The sequence below is a fragment of the Diospyros lotus genome, chromosome 14, assembly GCF_014633365.1.
Source record: "Diospyros lotus cultivar Yz01 chromosome 14, ASM1463336v1, whole genome shotgun sequence".
In the NCBI taxonomy this organism is placed as follows: Eukaryota; Viridiplantae; Streptophyta; class Magnoliopsida; order Ericales; family Ebenaceae; genus Diospyros; species Diospyros lotus.
Genome location: NC_068351.1, coordinates 14211950 through 14234932, shown reverse-complemented (window position 1 = coordinate 14234932; position 22983 = coordinate 14211950). Strand labels below are relative to the sequence as shown.

Sequence of the window (22983 nt, the reverse complement as noted above, 5' to 3'; positions counted from 1 at the left end):
TTGAATCCGAACCTCAACGCATAAGAAATATTGTGTCCCCCAGGCTTATTAAGAGTACGCTAGCTCCAGATCCAAACTCGCTGGAGGAACCATCAACGAATAACTCCTAGACTGGAATAACTGAGGAGGCAGGCTCCTCCATCGATTCTGTGAATTCTGCGATGAAGTCCACCAACACTTGCCCCTTTATGGTCGGCCTCGGCTTGTACTCTTTGTTGAATTGGGTTAACTCAATAGCCCACTCGAGTAGGCGACCCGATGAATCAGGCTTTTGTAAGATTTGCTTCAGTGGATGTTTGGTCAGCACGCCAATCTGATGAGTTTGAAAATAGGGACGTAACTTCCTTGACACGACTACTAGGGAATAAGCGAGCTTCTCCATGGGGGTGTACCTTGTTTCAACATCAAGTAGCCTGTGGCTCACATAATACACTGGGTATTACACCCGGTCTTCTTCTTGCACTAGTGCTGCGCTGATGGCATACTTAGATACTCCCAGATAGATAATCAATTCTTCCCCTTCCTTTAGTTTTGACATGAGGGGAGCTCGTCCCATATATTGTTTAGTTACTGGAAAGCGTTCTCACACTCCTCCGTCCAGACAAAGCTCTTTACTTGCTTCAAGACGTCGAAGAATGGAATGGACTTATTAGACGCCTTGGAGACAAACCTGCTGAGGGAAGCGATCTGGCCATTAAGGCTTTGCACTTCTTTTGTCTTGGTAGGTGATCACATGTTAAGCAGAGCTCGAATTTTCTCAGGGCTGGCCTCGATCCCCCTTTTATTCACCATGAATCCCAAAAACTTTCGGGAAGCCATGCGCGAATGAGCATTTTAGAAGATTCAATTTCATCTGGTTCTTTCTTAGAACCTGGAATGCTTCTTCTAGGTCGCTGATATGGTTGGTGACCTGTCTGGACTTCACCAGCACATCATCAACGTACACCTCCATGGTTTTTTCGATCAGATTTCTAAACATCACGTTGACTAGTCGCTTGTATGTTGCTCCTGCATTCCTTAGTCCAAAAGGCATTACCTTGTAGCAGTATAGCCCCCAATCCATCACAAATGATGTATGTTCCTCCTTGTCAGGGTTCATAGGGATCTGGTTGTATCCCGAATAGGCATCCATGAAGCTCAGAAGCTGGTGGCCAGCCATCGCGTCTATGAGTTGGTCAATTCTAGGAGGAGGGAAACTATCTTTTGGGCAAGCCTTGTTCAGATCTGTGAAATCAACACAAGTCCTCCATTTTCCATTATTCTTCTTCACTAGGACCGGGTTTGTTACCCAGGTCAGGTAATGGGCTTCCCTGATGAATTTGCTGGCCAAGAGTATGTCTACCTCTTCTTTTAGGGTCGCGTAATGCTCAGTAATCATGGGTCTCCTCTTTTAGCGAACCGACTTATAGTTGGGATCAATATTGAGCCGATGCAACATTATATTCGGGTTTATTCCCACCATATCTTCGTGGTTCCATGCGAATACATCCAAATTGACTTTAAGAAATTTAGTCAGTTGGGACTTTACCTTGAAGGAGAGGACTTTGCGCACTTGGAGGCGCCTCCCAACATCGAGGTCGCTGACTATAATATCTTCCAGTTCGTCTGCTGGGCTAGCAGCCCGGTCACAATCCACGTTGCGAGGATCCAGGTCGTGGCTGATTTTTCTGCTACTGACGACTCACGCTTCCCCTCCAGAGACCATATCAGTCTTTTTTCCTTTGAGCCCTATCTTTAGTGCTTCCTCGTAGTAGTGTCTTGCAGAATACTGCTCGCCTCTTAAGCATTCGATCCTGTTTGGAGTAGGGAACTTGATTGCCAAGGCTTTGGCTGAGATAACTATGTTCAGGTCGTTCATAGCAGGTGTAACATCCCAAAATTTTGGAGACAATAATAATTATCAAATTTTGGTATTTGAGGACTAAGGTAACAAAATAATAGTAAGAATAATGCCAATAATAATAGAGATAAAAACAATAATCATAATAATAATAAAAGAATAAACTAAATTAATTAAATTAAATTAAATTAATATGTTTAAAAATGTGTGGCTATGCGCGTGTGCTTGGAGGCCAAGTATTGTACAATGATATTTTTTTCTCTGAAGCTAAAACAGAGGAGAGAGAGGGAGAGCTCGTGAGTGAGTAGAGAGAGAAATAGAGAAAGGGAGAGAGATGGAGAGATTGAGAGAGGGAGAGATGGCTGGCCAGAGGAGGCGTGATGCAGTGGCGACCATGGAAGCTGGCCGAGTGAAGCTCGGCCATGGCAGCTAAGCGAAGTAATGCAGGTGGCTGAGGCAGAGGCGGTCCGCGGTGGTTGATGGGCAACCTGAAGCAGCGGGCCAACAATGATGTTGGCCGAGGAAAGCTGAGGCGCAGGTGGCCGATGGCTAAAGCGGTGACTGACGGAGGTGGGTACGCGCGGGTGGCTGGTTGCAGGCTGTGAGTGAGGCAGGGCCACGGAGGCCACTCGCAGCATTGGCAGCAGACGAGGATGGCGCGACCATTGGTGGTGGAGCCATCAGCGAGGGTGACGAGCAGGGGCTGGGCTGGCCAGTGGTCGGGGGCCGCTGTGTGGAGGTGGTAGCCGTGCGTAGAAGAAGAAGAAGAAGAAGAAGAAGAAGAAGAAGAAGAAGAAGAAGAAGAAGGGATAAGAAAAGAAAGAAAAGAAAAGAAAGGAAAAATAAATGAGTTTTGGGATTATTTTGGCGTGAAAGGTAACCAGGTATGTGGGTAAAAATTATTAGAAGTGTTATATGTTCAAGAATTTTATATAGCTAAATTATTCGTGTTACACGGTTAGATTTAATTAATGTGAGCTATGGTTTTATTAATCGCTATTAAATGTTGTACTTTGCAGCGGGAGCATGGGGAAGAATAAAGGCAAGCTCTAAACCCCCTCTGTAAACCCTATGACTTTCGTGTAATAACCCATGGTTTCTTATATTTCATGCCCTTCCTTACTCCAATTCAGCGCCTAGCATTATTTATTGAATTAGTCTAATTTAAATTAAATCTGGGACTTCTAGAATTTTATTTGTCGTGCGCCTACGGGGGTTTGTACCGCCCCCAGTCCTTTCAGAATGATGCCGAACCTAACTTGGGGATTAGGTTCCTAGATCTGCAGATTTATTTATGGATTTCTCGGGGTTTATTTATGGTTCGGCTAGGGCTATCGAGCAGTGGGGTAGTGGTTGGTTATTTGGTGACGTTGGAGTAGACTATTGTACGGCCCTGATATGGACCGTCGGGCAGACACTCCTAGTCACTAACCATTGACTAGTGCCGGACATTACTGATTATCTATGCCAATATGTGATTTATAGCATAATTTGATATGCTGTATTACTGTTCATGGTTTGATATGCACATGTGTGTGGGATGCATGTTAGGGTATTCATTTATTAAGTATGCTTAGTCACGGACATACTAGCTTGGTTAGTTACATCTGGCACGGGCATATGCATCGCATGTGGTTTACTATGTGGCCGAAGCATGGCCTGATGCTTGGATATATGGGCGCCAGTGTATCATGTTGATGCTCACTACGCCATTGCATTTTTATGTGCATTGCATGGTTATCGACAGTTCACAGATCTCGGATGGGAGGACTGTTCCGAGGGAGCCTACGGCTCAGTTATTCTACAACTCGGGTGTCGGGAGGACCGACGCGAACATTCGGGTAATGGGAGCGCCGACCCGGGATGACGCGCACAGGTTTGTTGGAGATATTTGTTGCCTATCAGGGCAGCGGCAGGTTGGTATAAGATTTGGGTGCCGTGTGTGTTGTATGGGCCCCAAGGACCGATACGTGCTTTTATTTACACTTTTATACTCATGGCTTATGTGTGCTTAGGGGTTGGTGTTCTGGGGAGAGTTTATTGGATATGTTCAGTCTTTAGCCTTTCTTTCTTTATGCTTACTGAGTCTCTCGACTCACTTTGCTTTCTATCATTCCAGGTAGTGGCAGTGTGGGCCATGGGCAAGGGAGTCAGCTTTTAGTGGCAGAGTCGGTATAGTGTACAGGCAATCTCGTTAGTGCCTGTCAACTCTAATGGTTGAGTAGGATTTACTCTATTATTTTTACGGTGTCAGGTCATTCCTCGAGTCTCTTGTATGTCAGTGTAGGAGTTTGTATTCATTTATTTATCTTGTGACAACTGTGCTGGCAGTGTTCCCGTAGTGCATGCATGTATATAGCTTCACTTCCGTTGTTCTAATTCTTGTGTATGCATGCCAGGGTAGTTCTTATCTTGTGTTCCATTCTTTTTCCTTCCGTAGGCACTCTCGTTCGGGTAGTCCTGGTGGTTAGGATATTCGGGAGGGAGTGCTTACATTGTTGGTATCAGAGCATAGTTTGAGTCAGTTTTGGGGGACGAGTTCCTATACACCAAGGTTATCGGGTAGAGTTAGGGAGGTCTAGGTGAATCGAATAGGGTCAGGCTGCATCAAGTTGAGTTTTGTTAATTCGTGTGAGAGACTGTGTCCCAGTTGATGTTCATGCAGGGGTGATAAGTGCACATTAGGATGGGATCGTGAGGTGGTATGAATTGGATTTATTAAGGAGTTGTGCCTGCTCATAGGTGTTTGGGTAAGAGGTTGGTTTAGCCTTAATATATTGGCTTGATATTTGGTGTTGTATGTAGATTTTGCGTATTCCCAATGGAACCCGGATGCCTATATCCCAGTGTACCCCTACCCAACTCGGATGATCTCATAGCATTAGATTGTTTATGGTGTCGGTGGGAACAAGAGTTTGCTTCTGGATGGGGAGGCGGGCAAGACGAAGAGGAATACTTAGTGAGATATATGTATCGGCTTGATGAGTTGTTTCAAGAGATGATCCACGAGACTTTTTGGGGATTGTTAGAGAGACAAGTCCTGTTCGCCCGTGAGCACATAAATAACGTGTGGAGGCAGCTGATTGAAGTAATGATGAATGATAGGAGTCTTCGTTCCCATTATGATAATTTTTCCAGGGTTGTGAGGCCACAAGTTGCCATTTGGGAGCCTTCCCAGGGATCGGTATAGGATGTGCCCAGGATTGGAGTACTACCTAGCACCCAGTCAGTCTAAGCCACTGTGAGCGAACTGTCACCGTCACAACCACCGGAGGGACCTGTTGGACCCAGCTCTAGCGTAGCTAGCAATGAGGACTTAGCTTACCTGGTAGAGGAAGCTACCTCGGTTGCCAGGGGTGATGAAGAGAGTTTTAGTTAGTATGGTTAGTAGGGGGCTGTAATGCAAATGTATGGTTGTAAATTATGAGTTTTGTAAGGAAGGAAATGGTGTGAGAAACATCATGTTCAATGTTTGAAGGTATTATGTAATGAGATGTATTTAGTAACTTATGAGCCTTGGGATCCTTAGGAATTAAGTAGTTATTGTTATTAGCAAAGAGTATCCCAGTGACTTGGTGTGATGAATAATATGGACCTGGAAAGTCACAGGCCAAATCTATGATGGACATTTTGGTTACGGATCATTTTCGTTGGGACTGAGTGGACCGGACACCTGACTTGTGATCACTACAAGAAAACCTGCGTTTAGAGATGGATTTTTTCGTCTCAAATTAAAGACGGATTTAGAGACGGAACCATTTTGAGACGGATTTTTTCCGTCTCAAAATCCGTCTTTAATTGAAAATTAAATATAATTATTAATTTAAAGTCTATTGAAAGTTTATTTAAATATATAAATAATAAAATAAAAAATTTAATGAAAAGTATATTAGAAAATGTAAACTAAATATATAATTTTATAAAACACACACTCCATTTTAATTAGTAATATTAATAATATAAATACTACATTTTAATATTATAAAACCCTATAAATAAAATATATACTAAACATACACTACATTTTAAATTTGAAGGACGTACAATGAGGGAATCAAATATTAAAAAATAATTAAATTAAAAATTAATCAATCTACAACTTAAGATGATTAAATAATTAAAAAATTTAAATCAATTCAAAAAAATATTAAATAATAAAATTATAGACATGCAATAATAAATATATAAATATTAATTTTCTTAGAGGAATCAACAAAAAAAAAATGGCGCTACCTATGCGACTCGTGTCACATTTAGTAGATGTTCAACTAACATTTATTCATGTCTATTATATTCATCTCATGAATATATGCATGTGACTCATTATGCTTTAAGATTAATATTTCATGCTAATTAAAAGAAATAGTTCATGTGTCAATTTATAATCGATTTATCATATTTTTCTTTTATGAGAAATCTAAGGACTGTTTATTTATTTAAGGATGCATGATAGGTTAAAGACATATTCAATTTAACCCCTAAAGATTTGGATAATGCCATTCACAGTAAGATTATGTACACCTTTAGTACAAGAATTTAGACTTGTTCTGATAAACTAATTTGTCACAATAGGTATGAAAATTCTGACAACATACTTATTGTGACGAAATGACATTACAATAAAATAACAGTTTAGACACAGATTTTTGAGACGAATTTTTTTGAGACAAATTTAAAGATGGAAGAGACGAGAGAAAATCCTAATCTAAATAATAATAATAATAATAATAATAATAATAATAATAATAATAATATCTATATTAAAAAATAGATATATATATACATATATCTATATTAAATATATATATATATATATATAAGACAGGCAAACCAGGTTGAATCCGACAATGTTTTCAGTGTGAAAGTGAACTCGATGTACAAGTAGGTAAGTCTTTCAGTTTCATCAGCATATTTTTTTCAATATATATCCATGATATATATATATATATATACACATATATGTGGGATTTGGTTGTTTAGGCGAAAGTTTAAACATAGGTATACAGAGATCAGATCATTGGATTTTGTTGATTTTTTGGTATATTGGTCGATGGGGGTAAGGGTGTCGAGTGCTTGCCTCTGATCGTCAAAAACAGTCGGCTACGGTGGCCGATGACAATTGACAGTGCAAACCCTTTCTTTAGAAGTTTGTGGGCTTATGTATGATTTATTTAATTATTTTATCCTTTTTGTTTTGGTGAGTATGTTGGTAGAAGAATGATTGGTGTTGAAACTCAAAATACGAGCATTTTCATAGAAATAATAGCTCTTGCAACACACTATGAAATTTAAGTTGTAATTTAGATACTAACTCAAAATTAGATTCTTAGTTAATTCTAAAAGTAAAATAATTTATTATTGAACTATTATAAAGTATATTGACTAATTTGAAAACTATTCATTCAATAAGTGCACACTATGTTTAATATATTCATTCAATAATCAACTTAATCAGGATTTGAAAAATAAAATTGATATTTTTTTATATATTTTGAATCGATATTAAATACATATAAATTAAACTTCATTAAACAATTTTCATCCCTAATATTATTTTTCTTATTTTTTTATTTGTTATGCATTAAATTATTTTTTTGATATTTTTATTTAATATTTGTTTAAATACCAAAAAATATAAAAATGAAAAGTTAATTTTAGATTTATAATATATCAAACTTATTTATTAGAATTATTAGATTTATAATATAATTATATTTTTAAATAAATATTAATTTGGTGCAATAATATTATTTTTCATAATTTAAATATTTTTATCCTCTATTATAATTTTAAATTATATTATTTTTATTAATTAAATAATAATTGTTTATATTTTAATAAATTATATTTTTTATTTAATATTACATATTAAAAAATATTTAATATTAATTATTATTTTTTAATTTTAATTTTATTTTTAAATTTTAATATTAAATATTAAATATATTTGCCTCCTCCCCAAAAACCCTTCTCTTCCCCCCTCTCTCTTTCGCTCCCGAAAAACCTAAATCACTCTGCGCCTCTCTCTGGTTCTCTCGCCCTCCCCCTCGTCCTCGATCTCGCGGCTCGCCCTAGCCCTAGCTCTCGCCCTCGTTCTAGCTCTTGCAGCTCTCCCTCGCCCTCGCCCTCGCCCTCGCCCTCCCCCTCGTCCTCGATCTCGCGGCTCGCCCTAGCCCTAGCTCTAGCCCTCGCTCTAGCTCTCGCAGCTCTCCCTTGCCCTCGCCCTCGCTCACTGGCTCACCCTCCCCCTCCCCCTCGTCCTTGATCTTGCGGCTCGCCCTAGCCCTAGCTCTCGCCCTCGCTCTAGCTCTCGCAGCTCTCCCTCGCTCACTGGCTCGCCCTCGCCCTCCCCCTCGTCCTCGATCTCGCGGCTCGCCCTAGCCCTAGCTCTCGTCCTCGCTCTAGCTCTCGGAGCTCTCCTTCTCCCTCACCCTCGCCCTCGCTCACTGGCTCGCCCTCGTCCTCCCCCTCGTCCTCGTCCTTGATCTCGCGGCTCGCCCTAGCCCTAGTGCTCGCGCCTCGCTGTGTCTCTGTCGCTCGCCCTCGCCCTCGCTCGCTCACTCTCAGTCACTCTCGCCCTCGCCCTCGCTCGCATCTTAGTTGCTCCCGCCCTCGCCCTCGCTTGCTCGCATCTTGGTTGCTCTCGCCCTCATTCCCAAGCTAATGAAGTCGTAACCATCACCAGCCCACCCCCATTCTCTCCATCGACACTGTTAAAGCCTCCACCAGTACTTCAGTCGAGGCGACCACTGTCATTTCGGAGAGGCTCTTCCAAATCTCTATTCTCAAGTTCTACCAAAGGCGGAAAATCAGTAAATCCAAGGTCAGAGCAAGGGAGTAATTCTTTTCTCTTTTCTTTTACTTAATTGAACTTTACCATTCTCGTCGATTTCCTGCATTGATGGATTTTTTATTTTTATGATTTGAAACCTATGTGATTATTGCGGGTTCTTGCATTGTGACGCCTCTGCATTTAATTTTTATGTGCGTGTCTGATTGATTTTGTTGCCAAAAAATGAGGTGTTGAACTTCCATTTGCTGGGTTTGGTGTGTAGATGTGGTGATTTGAGACATGTCTGTGCTTTGATGTTTTTGGTAAACAAAGGTATTTCTAAGGCTTTTCTTTTTATTTTAATTTTGAAACAACAAAAAACAAATACATAAAAAATCTCTACCAAGTGGCCTCAGTAATCAAACTGCACATCTTGCTGCTCATGCCAGATCTTCTCCTATTTTTGGCATCTCCCAACTTCCCTCTGACATTTAGATTCCTAGTAGAGCAGATGTTCAATTTTGCTTAGATACAGGATAGCTAGTTTTATGTTATCCTCTGGCCTTGTTCTTCCTTACTGCAGCAAAAAAAGAAACAAGTGGGACCTTTATTTTTGTATGCTTGAAAGAAAATTCTGGAATTGAAGCATTTGACAATTCTATTATGATTGTTATTAAAATCACCAGTGATGGTAGAGTCATTACAACTGAATACCCATTACATCTAAAAGTTACCTGTCTACTATGGCTCCAGGTTGAACTAAGCTAGTTGGATCTGCAACATGTATTCAAACCTTAATCCGACCATCATCAGCCTTGTTGCACTCAATGCGTCATCAAGCTGCATATCATGATCAATTAACAACCTGAGTTAAAGAATGCCAACATTATTAAGTAAAGTATATAATCTTTTTTTCTTTACCTCATTAGTCTCATCTACATCAATTGCATAAACTTTCAGGTGGGTTAGATCAATTCTGTAAACCTGAACAGAAGAAACATAAATAAAAATGCCACATAAGCATGAAAGATATTCAAAAAATATCATGTAATGTAATAAATTCATGATCTTACCCAGATGTTAGTTGGCTTAACTAAAACTTTTAGTGGCTTGTCCCATTTATTCACCTATTTAATATCTCTAACAAAATCAAATTTATTTCAATCTACGTCTTATTTGGAGACAACCCAAAAATATTTATGATCTTGCATTTTCAATTGTTATTTGTGCGAATGATCTATCATTATGAACATGTTGGTAATTATCTGTAAGATGAATTTTGTTGTGATTTTAAACAATCTTATAGGGGGTATAGTCCGATTAGAGGGGAGACTCTGCTGGATTTTAAAAGAAAATTATATTAAATAAAGAATATAATTAATTAAATAATTTTCAGCAATTTAGTTAAATTTGTTAGAAATTAGCCTTAGATTCCCATTCGGTGACCTCCTCGATGGAGCGAGGAGGTCACTGAATTGTCCAGTTGGACAGTCTGAAAATTTGATGTCATGTTGTGTGTCCGGTAGATACGCATTAATTTACTCATGCATGATACGAAAATTTGATAGCATCTCATGTTGTTCTCCAGTTGCATATAAGAATATGTTTTGATTTATGCGATTGACTCAAATTGAGTGTAACTCGTATGAATCAGCACATAATCCTTATCGTGCATTTGGAGAACTGCGTTGGGATGCTGCCGAAATTTCGTACCGTGAGTAAATGCGTCTGCTAGTGGTCATATCACGACTCATTTCCAGATGGGATAGGTCCCAACCTTCAAATTTTAAGGAGTTATAAGGAGTGGTTCAGTGGATAAAGATTAAAAAAAAACTCAAATAAATTTTTTTTGTAATTGTCTTTGTACATATATGGCTAGGGGAATATTATATATATTAGCCATAGGGGCTTGAGAGTTTTGATGTGCGCTAAGAATTGATGTGAATCTATTGCAGATCATGGATGTACGTGAGCAGCGAGCATGGATGTATAATAGAGTGGCACTTAATCGTCGAGGGATAACAAAAGAGTTCATATGCGGAGTTGAGAGCTTCATACATTATGTATGTGCTCGACCACAGTTCACACGGGACAATGAGACCTTAAGGTGTCCGTGTGTTAAGTGTTGATGTAGAAAATTTCTAAGTATGGATGATGTGAAGTTGCATCTTTATCAGAAGGGATTCATGGCCCATTACTATTACTGGACATGCCATGGGAAAGATGAGCCTCCCATGGAATCCCAGGTCCGAACGAATGCTAGTGCATATAATGAAGCACAAGGGGTTTACGAGGATAATCCAAATCCATATGATGCAATGGTGATAGATGGTGCAGGTCCTTCTGTTAGAGCACATACGTTGGAAAACGAAGAAGAAGAGCCCAATGTAGATGCGCAAGACTTCTATGAAATGTTGGATAATGCAAGAACACCTATATATGATGGTTGCACTACTCACACTGAACTTTCTACAGCGATGAGGATGCTTAGTATTAAGGTTGATTTCAACTTACCTGAGCAATGCTATAATGCTTGGGTGCAACTAATAAATGAGTTGATGCTCGAAGCCAACCGGATGCCCAAGGACTTTTACAGGACAAAGAAGATGGTTTCTAAGCTGGGCCTTGGGTTCCAAAAGATTGATTGTTATGTTAATATGTGTATGCTTTATTTTAAAGATGATACAAATGCAACCGAGTGCAAGTTTTGTCATGCCCCACGATATACAAGCCGCAAGGTAGGTCCTGGGAGGCGAAAGGATGTTCCAATTAAACGGATGTGGTATTTACCTATAACACCTAGGCTCCAAAGGCTTTACGCGTCGAAGACAACAGCTGGGGAGATGAGATGGCACTATGAAAACCCACGGGAGCCAGGTGTGTTATCCCACCTATCTGATGAAGAAGCATGGAAGCACTTCGATAATGTGCATCCTGATTTTGCTTGTGAACCACGCAATGTCAGGCTTGGGCTATGTGCTGATGGCTTCACACCGTATAGTCAATATGGGAAAACCTATTCATGTTGGCCTGTGATTGTCACTCCTTATAATCTTCCTCCATGGATGTGCATGCGACAAGAGTATTTGTTTCTTACAATAATCATCCCTGGTCCTCACAATCCGAAATCCAAAATAGATGTGTTCCTACAACCTCTCATAGATGAGTTGAAAATGTTATGGGATATTGGCGTGCCAACATATGATATTTCACTAAAACAAAACTTTCAAATGAGGGTTGCACTGATGTGGACTATTAATGACTTCCCAGTCTATGGTATGCTATCAGGTTGGATGACTGCGGGAAGTTAGCATGCCCGTATTGCATGGAGAATTCAAAAGCATTCACGCTGAAGCATGGTCGAAAGACATCATTTTTTGATTGTCATCGAATGTTTTTACCCATGAATCACCCATTTCGAAGGAACTGAGATGCTTTTGTTAAGAATAAGATTGAGAAGGGTGGGCCCCCACCACGGTTGATCGGTGATGGAATATGGGGTCGAGTTTGGGCATTGCCAGAAATAACTGAAACAGGTCCAATTCGCACGCAAGGCTACGGGGTAGACCGCAATTGGACAAGGAAAAGTATTTTTTGGGAGTTGCCATATTGGAAAACAAATCTCATTCGCCATAATTTGGATGTAATGCATATTGAAAAGAACATATTTGATAATGTTTTTAACATCGTGATGGATGTGAAGGGCAAAACAAAGGACAACTTTAAGGCTAGGATGGACATAAAAGAGTATTGTCGACGTAGAGAACTTGAGTTAGTGGCACAAGGTAATGGCAAGTACTTAAAGCCAAAGGCTCGGTATGCACTCAATGTGGAACAAAGGAGAGCAGTGTGCGAATGGGTATGTGAATTAAAACTTCCTGATGGATATGCATCTGATTTGGGTTGTTGTGTAGACATGCGAGAAGAAAAGTTGCATGGCATGAAAAGTCATGTTTTCATGGAACGCCTCCTCCCAATTGCACTAAGAGCACTTCCAGACCCTATATGGAAGCCTCTAGCAGAGTTGAGTCAATTCTTTAGGGAATTGTGTTCTTCAAGTCTCATAGTAGATAAGCTAGAAATAATGGAGGAAAATATTAAGGTAATCATTTGCAAGATGGAGCAAATTTTTCCACCTGGGTTCTTTAACTCAATGGAGCATTTGCCTATACATTTAGCTTATGAGGCACGTGTTGGCGGCTCAGTGCACTATCGTTGGATGTATCCATTTGAGAGGTAATTATAATTGAAACATTACACAATATCCTTTGTTATGTAACTTAGAAACTTGAGTTAATATATTTTTGTTACCCAATAGGTTTTTGCACACATTGAAGCGTAAAGTTAAAAATAAGGCACGTGTAGAGGGCTCCTTTTGCGAGGCATACATCACAGAGGAAACCTCCACTTTTTGTTCGCATTATTTTGGACCTGATGTACAATCAAGAATCAGACGAGGTCCACGAAATGATTATGGTGTTGACTTATCGCCAGATCAATCAACTTTTTCCATCTTCAATCAATCTGTCGACCATCAGGTGCATATAAAGATCGATTATTGGATGATCAAGATATAGACTGTGCCACGTTGTATGTTCTTCTGAATTGTGATGAGGTCCAACCATACATTAAGTAAGTAATCACTCATATCTTTGGTATCATCAACTTTAGGTTTCTTATTTGCATATATGATTAACATGGCCTATATAAACGCAGTTTATTTGTGGATTCTATTAAAGCGGATGCACCACACATGACTGAAATCAATGTAGATAAGAGGATAGAGGTTGATTTCCCAAAATGGTTTAAGGAATACGTAAGTCTATCTTAAATTACGAAAATTATTATTATGACAAATATACGAATTATGCCATGTATTTCATGTGCACAGGTGCATGATCCAATGAATGAGATTAATGATCAACAAATACGTGACATGTCATGGGGGCCCTTGAGAATGGTGTGCACATGGCCTATGTACATCATAAATGGGTATAAGTTTCACACAGATTCATGGAGTTAAGGCAAGTCAACAAGAAACAGTAGCGTTTGCACTAAAGGGTCAATATACGGGCAACCCGAAGATGACTATTATGGTATACTTCAAGAGGTAATCCAATTAGAATACCTGGGATTACCAATCAAACAAGTGGTGCTATTTAATTGCACATGGTTCGACCCGACCCCTAAACGTGGGACTCGAATACATGATCAATATGGAATAGTTGAGGTCCGAACTAACAGAAGGTATAATCGGTATGATCCTTTTATACTTGCCTCTCAAGCGCATCAGGTTTTTTATGCTCCGTATCCATCTCGACAATGAAATTTGGTAGACTGGTGGGTGGTTATTCGAGCTAAGGCTAGGAGCACAGTTCACGCCCCAACTATTGAGAGACCAAGGGATGCATATCAGGCAGATGAGGAAACGCCAGTGCAGCCGGTTGGAAATGAACAACTCAACACCCTTAGAGATGAAGTTGGTGAATTCGAATGGGTGGATGAGCACTCATTTGATCAAAACCTTGTTGCGGGTGATGAGGATGAAGATGAGGATGAAGATGAGCAGTCAGATGACACAGAATAGCTACATAGGTGATAGTGAACAACTGCAATCTTATTCGTACATTTAATCTGTTAGTTCAAAAACACAATTTGAAACACGAGTTCATGAATATAACATAAACCATTGATTTATATGATAAATCATATTTTATTTCGAAAGTATTTAAAAGTTGTTATCACAATCGGTATGATCATTTTATAGATTAGAAAGTTTGATGTTGTGAGTTTCAATTTCAAACTATTAATATCTAAGATATCAATAATGTTATTTGTGAACTCCTGAGGCTGATTAGGTACTTACATTGAAATATATATATGTATATATACATAATACTTTCTTATAATAATTTGCGGTCACTAGTTCTTCAATGTATATTTTGTAAATTTAAAAATATTTATAATAATTCATAAATCGCATAGCCAACTAAACATACGCCAACTAACTATAATGTTATGCTTACATTTAAGTTATTGGTTCAAAAACACAATTTTAAAACGGGTTCATGAATATAACATAAACCATTTTGTACATGATAAATCATATTTTATTGTGAAAGTATTTAAAAGTTGTCATCACATGCCTACTAACTGTTTTCTTTATATGACAGGATATGTCACAGAGAACACCATATGGTCAGGGTATGCGACGTCGTCAGTTTAGAGAGAGTGCTGGCGATGACTACATTGGTACACTCTACACTCCATCTTTAAATTATTCATTACTTGCATGTTAAACCCCTAACAATTATTTATTTTTGTAGGGGGACATTCATCTCCTTCTGATGTGAGATTTGATTCCCCTAGCCCACATACACCTCACTCCTATGCTGATGGGCCTTCTTCCACGCCTGCTGAGGTTGGGGGTTCATCAACGCCCCCTGCTCCCCGTCAAAACTATATCATGATACGTCCCTTGGGTTCCTCGTAAGCATTCTTGATTTTATTAATCAATTTTTATTTGTACAAAGTTTTAATAGATGTTTTCACCAACTAATGTGTGTTTCAACAAGTTTGATAACATTTGGTGCAAACGAGATATAACATGAATAATTCAAAGTAAGTTTGAGAAGCCATACACAAGTTGGAAAAAGACAGACCCTGCTGTCAGGGATATGTGGTTTGGTGAATTTAAGGTAATGTGTTATTTCAGTATGTCTAAACTGTTTAAAGTTTTAGAAGCCATACTTGTTTTTTTTTACTGTTCTTAGTGTTTTATTTATATAGTTTTTTGTTTTTATGGTTGCAATCGTATGTAGTTTAATTCCCAAGTGCATACAAGTCGTGATGATAACAGTGATGCATGCTGAGAACTTGAATCATGCAATTAAATTTCTTAATGCAGGCAATCTGTTCTACCCACAGGATGAATTTAGCATCAATGTTTGTGATTTAGAATCATGCAATTAAATTCCTTATCTTATCTTTTTTTATCAGATTTGACTATCCCTTTCCCATTTTCTTGAAAAATGATGGTTTTTACTTTTCAAATAAATTAAATAATTAATCTATAGTTCAAAATGTAGTGTACGGATGTTTTTTTCCTCCTCACAACATACAAAGACCATTAAATTATAATTAATAAATTACAAGAATTTAACTCAATATGCATAAAAAAATATTTAAATTGAATTAAAATAAGGTTAGTGGACTGGAGCTCCTAGGGTTTGCTTTGCATGCAGAGAGAATAAGGGAGGGGTTTAGGTTTTAGCTGGAAAAGGGGGGATGGGTCAATATCCACACAAGCAACGAACTAAGAGTTCAATATCCACATGGGCCTTGGTAATGTCACAGTCTCTGGTTCCCCTGAGTCATTGCAGTTTCCTGAGAGACATTGATGGCACTGAGGAGGACCCATCTCATCTCATTTCAACACTAATAATGCAGCGTCGGTGTCCGGTAACAGTAACCTTTCCTCAATTTCCACGTTTTCATTTTCGGACTTCGCTATAAAATTTACTCCCAGTAAGCGAAGCTTTAACTCTACTGAATTCTGCTATGCTTTTTGCCTTCATTTTCATTGGTAAACTGTGTACTAAGCCAAGCTTAGTTCAATTAATAACAAGGATCTTAATCACCCTTTTTACTTTCCTATCAAGTGGGGACAAATATAACTACATTCTTTATAATTAATGAGATGCAAAAAAGGAGTATAGTTAACATTATTCCTCTTTTAACTACTAATTATGCCATGCCATTGTGATTGGGTTACTTATGGGGGGTGTATGAAACTTTCAATCAAATTTGTTTGTAAACTTAAGACTTAAAATTTAAACCTGATCTTGTCCTTTAAAAATTTATTTATGGTTGTCTAAGTTATTATCTGAACTTTCATATGACACTTGGGAGATATATAGTAGACGCTTATTCACCTAAAAGTCACGGCCTTAAACAAAATAATGTTAGATTTGACTTTTCTATGTGAAGATATTTATGTGTAACAAAAGACATTGAAGTTTGAGCAGCAAAGACACACGGCATAAATGCTTATTAAATGATTAATCTGGTAATTGTTAACTAGGCTGACATAGCCTAACTTCAACTAACATTTCCAGAAATCCAGCAACTTTCACATTATCAATTTCCACCCTACCAGAAGGCCATTGGGTTAGAAAATTTAGGCTCTAATAGCTCTAACAGTAGTTCCCATTATTAATGGAAGATAAATCAAACCCAAGACCTTCACTTCAACCAAATGGTTTAATTACCGTGGAAGAAACGGGCACCTAAGTTGAATTTCTTTAACTCAGTTTGAGACTAAACTATATATGTACGGGTCCAGATAATACCATGCAAAAGTAGACGTATATCTTTCTATATCTATATCTATATTGTTGCATGATATATCCGACAAATTTTACGCTTTTGATCTTTCTTATTTACCCTAACTTTACATCTACTGTACATAGAAATCCACAAAAAGTATTATACATACATATAGGTATATGCCTGAGTCTCATAAAAGGCAAATATCGAGGAATTGAACAATAAATATGGATGCATCACTTTTTGGTCCTTTAAAGAAAGTAGGTTTGGGGTTTGACATTGAACTGCAACTTGCAAAAATGGTTACAGCCAACGGGACGTCCACTCACTGATTCTGATGATTATATATATATATATATACAGAATATATATATACATACACTATGTATATATTAATCGTTTTCAGATTGAAAATGGTTTCATGTGGTCTATTCTGGCTGATAAGATAGGTTTTAGCTTATGTGGATATTGAACTCTTAGTTCGTTGCTTTATTATGCTAATATCAATTGCTATATTTTGCACCAAGTTAACACCCATCTCTAGATGAAAAGTAGCAAATAGGAGTAGAGCTACATTGTTATGGTGCAGAATTAAGTTTCCTGAAGCTAGTTTTTGAACATAAACCAGATTGCATATGACTATTGAAATTACATGAAGATGAGGATAAGCTCTGTATTGACTCTTGTAAGTTTTTAAATATACAGACTCAATACCTAGCATTTTTATCTTCATGTAACTTCAAATCCACTACTTTGGTTTGTTTTTGTTTTGTGATTATAATGTTTTCCTTTTTCACATCCTTGCTGTAGATTGCTTATTACTAGTGAAACTACATAGACTGGAGAGATTGTAGGAGTATGGATTAGGATAGATTAATTTAACTTTTTATTTTTTTTAAATTTTGCTTTGCTTTACAATACAGAAGAGGTGGTCTTGGGAGAGTGAATTGGAAAATCAAATAAGGATAAATTTTGAAAAGATAGCCTCTGATCGTTTGACTGACCTTTTGTTTCGTGTGAGGAGGGACTTGACAAAAAAACCATCTTGGATGTGTCCTGTTGTATTTGAAGCACTCAAGGAGTATTGGAATACTCCAGAATTTAAGAGCAAATCAGAAAAGGCAAAGAAAAATCGGTCCTCAGATATTGGTGGTAGTAAGCACACTTGTGGTTCCATCCCTATGTCTAAACATAAGAAGCGACTGGTAATTTTTAAACTTTTTTATTATTTTCATTTTACTTAATTAGTTAAGTATGGTTGCATTAACATTTTATTTTTTTCCTTTGCAGTCTAAGCTATTAGGTCGTCCACCTACACATGCCGAGTTATTCATTGCAACGCATCAAAGAAAAGATAATTCAGGATTTGTTGACAGCAAATTCGGGGAAACTTATGTAAGTATATAACAATACTTGTGTTTTATTATACTTAATTGACCTTTTAATAGTACAACTTATTCCATGTATATATATACTTGCAAGCTGACTTTCAGATGCGGCAAGCATCATCACAATCATCAGCAGTTGGCCCAACAGAAGATAGTGAAGCTGCTGGACAGCCCTCACAGGCAGCTTTAGATGAGACATCATTATGGTTAGAGGTTGCAGGTGGGAAAAAGAAGGGTCATGTGTATGGCATGGGGTCTAAAGCACATGTCATCCCTGGTTCTTATCATGTGTTGTCGCCATCGCCACCGCCACAGCCTCCACAATCATCAATTTCACTCGCTGACCAAATTCAACAAGCTATTAGCTGCGCTATTAACGCAGCTATAAAACCATTTAATCATCGTTTGTCAGCTATAGAAGAAAGATTTCATAACCCTTCTTCATCGTCGCCGCCCTCAAATCCCTCGGATCATTAGGAGGATCCGTCATTGCCATGGATATATATTACATTGTATTATTTTTAATGTTCATGGACGATGTGTTTGACTAATATTGTATGGATTTCTTGTATGAATTTAATATTATATGGATTTAATATTGTGTATATCAAGTTTATATATTTATGCATGATTTATATTTTGTATATCAGGTTTTTTTTATTTTTTTTGTAGGAATAATAATTATTTTTTAATTAAATTTAAAATTTGAGACGGATTTTATCCATCTCCAAATCCGTCTCAAATCATCGATCAATCAGGCTCCAATTCCCTCTCAAATAAAGATAGAAATCCCTCTCTAAGTCCGTCTTAAATCCGTCTCTAATTCCGTCTCAAATTCGTCTTTAAATCCGTCTCTAAATCCGTCTTTAATAGAGGTAGAATCCGTCTCAAAATCCGTCTCAAACAGAGACAAAAAATTTTCGTCTCAAAATCTGTCTCTATAATCATCTCTAAATCCGTCTCAAATGGAGACGAAAAATTTCCGTCTCAAAATCCGTCTGAAATTTACCGACGGGAGTTTTCGCGACGGCCAAAATCCGTCTCTAAATCCGTCTCAAACTAGAATTCCGTCTCTAAATCTGTCTCTAAATCCGTCTCAAATTGACTGTTTTCTTGTAGTGGATGGACTTATTGGGTCCCTAACCATTGTCTATTAGTGATGTGGAATAGAGATAACACGTACCTCGTTTAAGGGAACTTTTAAAGCTGCATTTAGGGCGCATGTTGTTTACGATAAGGGCGTGTATGGCTGGATTCCTCTCCCAGTTGTGAATGAGCGTGGAATACTCTTGACTCTCTTGAAGATTTACCGAGAAGGTTGCCTTAGTGAGGGATTAACCCTGCAATTGAACCGGATAGCCTTGAGGCATATATGTTTTTTTTTTCGAGCAGACGATTTATGGGGCTAACTCTGAGGTGTTTTCTAATGATTGCTTGTCGTACTCGTATGACCACTATAAGTTCATGGCCATGCCATTTGGGCTGATCGACGCCTTCGCAGTATTTATGGTTTGGTCGAGACCGATGACAGAGATAGAGGTCTGGAGCTCCCTTGATCTCACTAGGCGTTGCCGATACCCTACAAAAGGCTTGCATCAATTTCATGAGAGATGAGGTCGTGGTAGAATGTGAGATGGAGGTCTATGATTAGATTTTACCAAGAGTGGTATGGAAAAGTCCCACATGGTAGGAATGTGCTATAGGAGTCCAATGGTAAATGGTAGATGTATAGGTACTGAGATGTGTATAGGGCATGCTGAGACGGGAAACTGAATGTTGGGTAATGCGATGTGTGTAGTTGACAATTAAACTGCCAGTACATATTTAGACGAGAGATATGTAATGTGATGGGGTGTGAAGGCAAATTGAAGTTCTAAGGGGTTTGCATTCCTTGGAGGTTTAGGGCAGCAACCCTAAGTTTAATCGAATCTGGATGGATAAATAGGAACACCAATGTGAAGTCCCAAGTTTTAAATGGAGCTTAACAGATAGAGCAGTGAACCAAATGTATTTATGCTAAGCTTGGGGTTAAGCTTATTCCAAGAGAGATCTGTGATGGGAATTCACTAAAGGACTATTACGGACTTGTGGACTTGGAGTTTATAGCGGTTATATTGCTTGGAGATTTGGCATCGCTACCCAAATAGGGTATAGGTGTTTAGTTCTCACAGGTGGACTAGAGTACAGGTGATGTTGTGGATGGTGTGACGAAGGACTAAGGCTGTGAGATTTTGTAATAAATAGGGTGAAGTAAAGGTGGTAGTAGACGTTTTGGGCCGTCGTGGAGCATTCATGATAAAGTGAATTAGAAATAAGAAAACCCCACTAAGATTATTGTGGTGGGAGATACCTGGGTGTATGGCCAGGACCAGAGTTAATTGTATGTCTAAGTCACTGTTGGGTTCTGTTGTAAGGATAGTGGTTTCTATGAGTACGCACGGTACTAATCACAGACCACATGCCCTAGGGTCGGTTATTGACTGAGTGAGGGGATGAGATTCCTCTGGGTGCTGGTCAAGTGGTACATCGATGGAAGCATAAGATGGTCTGTTATGCCATCCAGAAGAATGCTTAACCCACATCTTTAAGTCACTTCTCCCCAAAAGCGAGACCTATGAAATGCCTTGGGGATTAGAACAATTACTGACACGGTGAGGTGCTTTCAGTCGAGCAGGCTATAGAGCAGATAACATCGGTTCTAAAGATTGTGTTCCAGCTAATTTATAAAGTCTTTGAAGATGTTAGGGTTAGTATTTGGCAATCGAGAAGAGGTATGGCCAATTAGCTATTTGGAGTTAAGATTAGCAGCAGGACAAGACTGAGGGTTAGTGGTCATCGAATGAGTCATAATAGGAACCCATAATTGGGTATGTCGATTCCTTTAGGGGGGAGATTTGGTGACATTTTAGATCTCGAGATGTATTGAGTGGAGAACGTATATTCCTTGATAGTCTTGATTAAATGACTACCCATACTTATTGACGGAACCTCGAGCATACGCGACAGATTGTGGGAGAAAGTACTGCCGAGAAAATGCTGTGTACCTGGTTAAGAATCAGTTGGACAAAGTTAAACTAAAGGATATTGCTGTTGAATCCTTGATCGAGTATGCAGTATCGTTTCCCTGTTCCTATGCTACGTAAGTACGTAGCAAGTCCTGTTCGTATTACCGAGTATTAGCTTATTGTCATGCAAAAGGATAGCTCAAATCCTGTCACTACCGGTTGTATTTGAAGTTAGTTGCATTTGCATTGAGTTTTGTGCTACGAATCAGTTTATCCTTGGGATTGAATACCTCTGAATTTTGAGTTTTCCTTTAGGTTGATATGTGGTCAAGATAGTACCCAACGAAAATGTGATGAGAACGCGAGACAGCTTTGGGGAACGGTTGAATTATGATATTATAACAAGAAAATCTTATTGGTGCTTGGGGATAATTGCCGATGTTCCTTAAGCTAGTTAAGGTATCAGTGGTCATAACGTGGTCCAATTGAGGTGATGGATTGGGGAGACGTATTAGTGTGTCAAGTAGTAGACTCGGATTAGTGGGAATACTAAGATGTTGGGTAATATCATGAGAGCTGTGAGCGTATCTTGAGGAGATGGACTAAACATGAATTTTGAGGATGAAATTTCGTTAAAGAGGGAAGAATTGTAACACCCCAAAATTTTGGTGACAATAATAATTATCAAATTTTGGTATTTCAAGACTAAGGTAACAAAATAATAGTAAGAATAATGCCAATAATAATAGAGATAATAACAATAATCATGATAATAATAAAAGAATAAACCAAATTAATTTAAATTAAATTAATATGTTTAAAAATGTGTGGCTGTGCACGTGTGCTTGGAGGCCAAGTATTGTACAGTGATATTTTTTTCTCTGAAGCTAAAACAGAGGAGAGAGAGGGAGAGCTCGTGAGTGAGCAGAGAGTGAGAAATAGAGAAAGGGAGAAAGATGGTTAGATTGAGAGAGGGAGAGATGGCCAGCCAAATGAGGCGTGATGCAGCGAAGGACATGGAAGCTGGCCGAGTGAAGCTCGACCGTGGTAGCTGAGTGAAGCAGCACGGGTGGCTGAGGTAGAGACGATTCGTGGTGGTTGAGAGGTGACCTGAAGTAGAGGGCCAACAATGATGGTGGCCGAGGAAAGCTAAGGCGTAGGTGATTGACGGCTGCAACGGCGACTGACGGAGGCGGGTGTGCGCGGGTGGCTAAAGGTTGGTTGCAAGTTGTGCGTGAGGCTGGGCCGCGGAGGCCGCTCGCGGTGTTGGGGGCAGACGACCATGGCGCGGTCGTTAGTTGTGGAGCCGGCAGCGAGGGTGGCCGGCAGAGGCTGGGCTGGCTAGTGGCCGGGGGTGGTTATGCGCAGGCGGTAGCCGTGCGCGGAGGAAGAAGAAGAAGAAGAAGAAGAAGAAGAAGAAGAAGGGAAGGAAAAGAAAGAAAGAAAAGAAAAGAAAGGAAAAGAAAAAGAAGAAAGGAAAAATAAATGAGTTTTGGGATTATTTCGGTGTGAAAGGTAACCAGGTATGTGGGTAAAAATTATTAGAAGTGTTATATGTTTAAGAATTTTATATAGCTAAATTATTCGTGTTACACGGTTAGATTTAATTAATGTGAGCTATGGTTTTATTAATCACTATTAAAAGTTGTA

At 38.8% G+C, this 22983-nt stretch overlaps 2 protein-coding genes across 2 annotated transcripts; both read left to right on the top strand.

Annotated features, from left to right (window-relative positions):
• The first annotated feature begins 10759 nt into the window (after positions 1-10759).
• On the top strand, positions 10760-11923 carry LOC127790913 (uncharacterized). The gene has a single exon (XM_052320644.1). The coding sequence runs from the start codon at positions 10760-10762 to the stop codon at positions 11921-11923; it is 1164 nt and encodes a 387-aa protein (XP_052176604.1).
• Positions 11924-17989: 6066 nt separating this feature from the next.
• On the top strand, positions 17990-18805 carry LOC127790912 (uncharacterized). The gene is made up of 3 exons (XM_052320643.1): positions 17990-18145; positions 18231-18335; positions 18434-18805. Exons 1-3 carry the CDS (start codon positions 17990-17992, stop codon positions 18803-18805), a joined length of 633 nt encoding a protein of 210 aa, XP_052176603.1.
• Positions 18806-22983: the final 4178 nt, after the last annotated feature.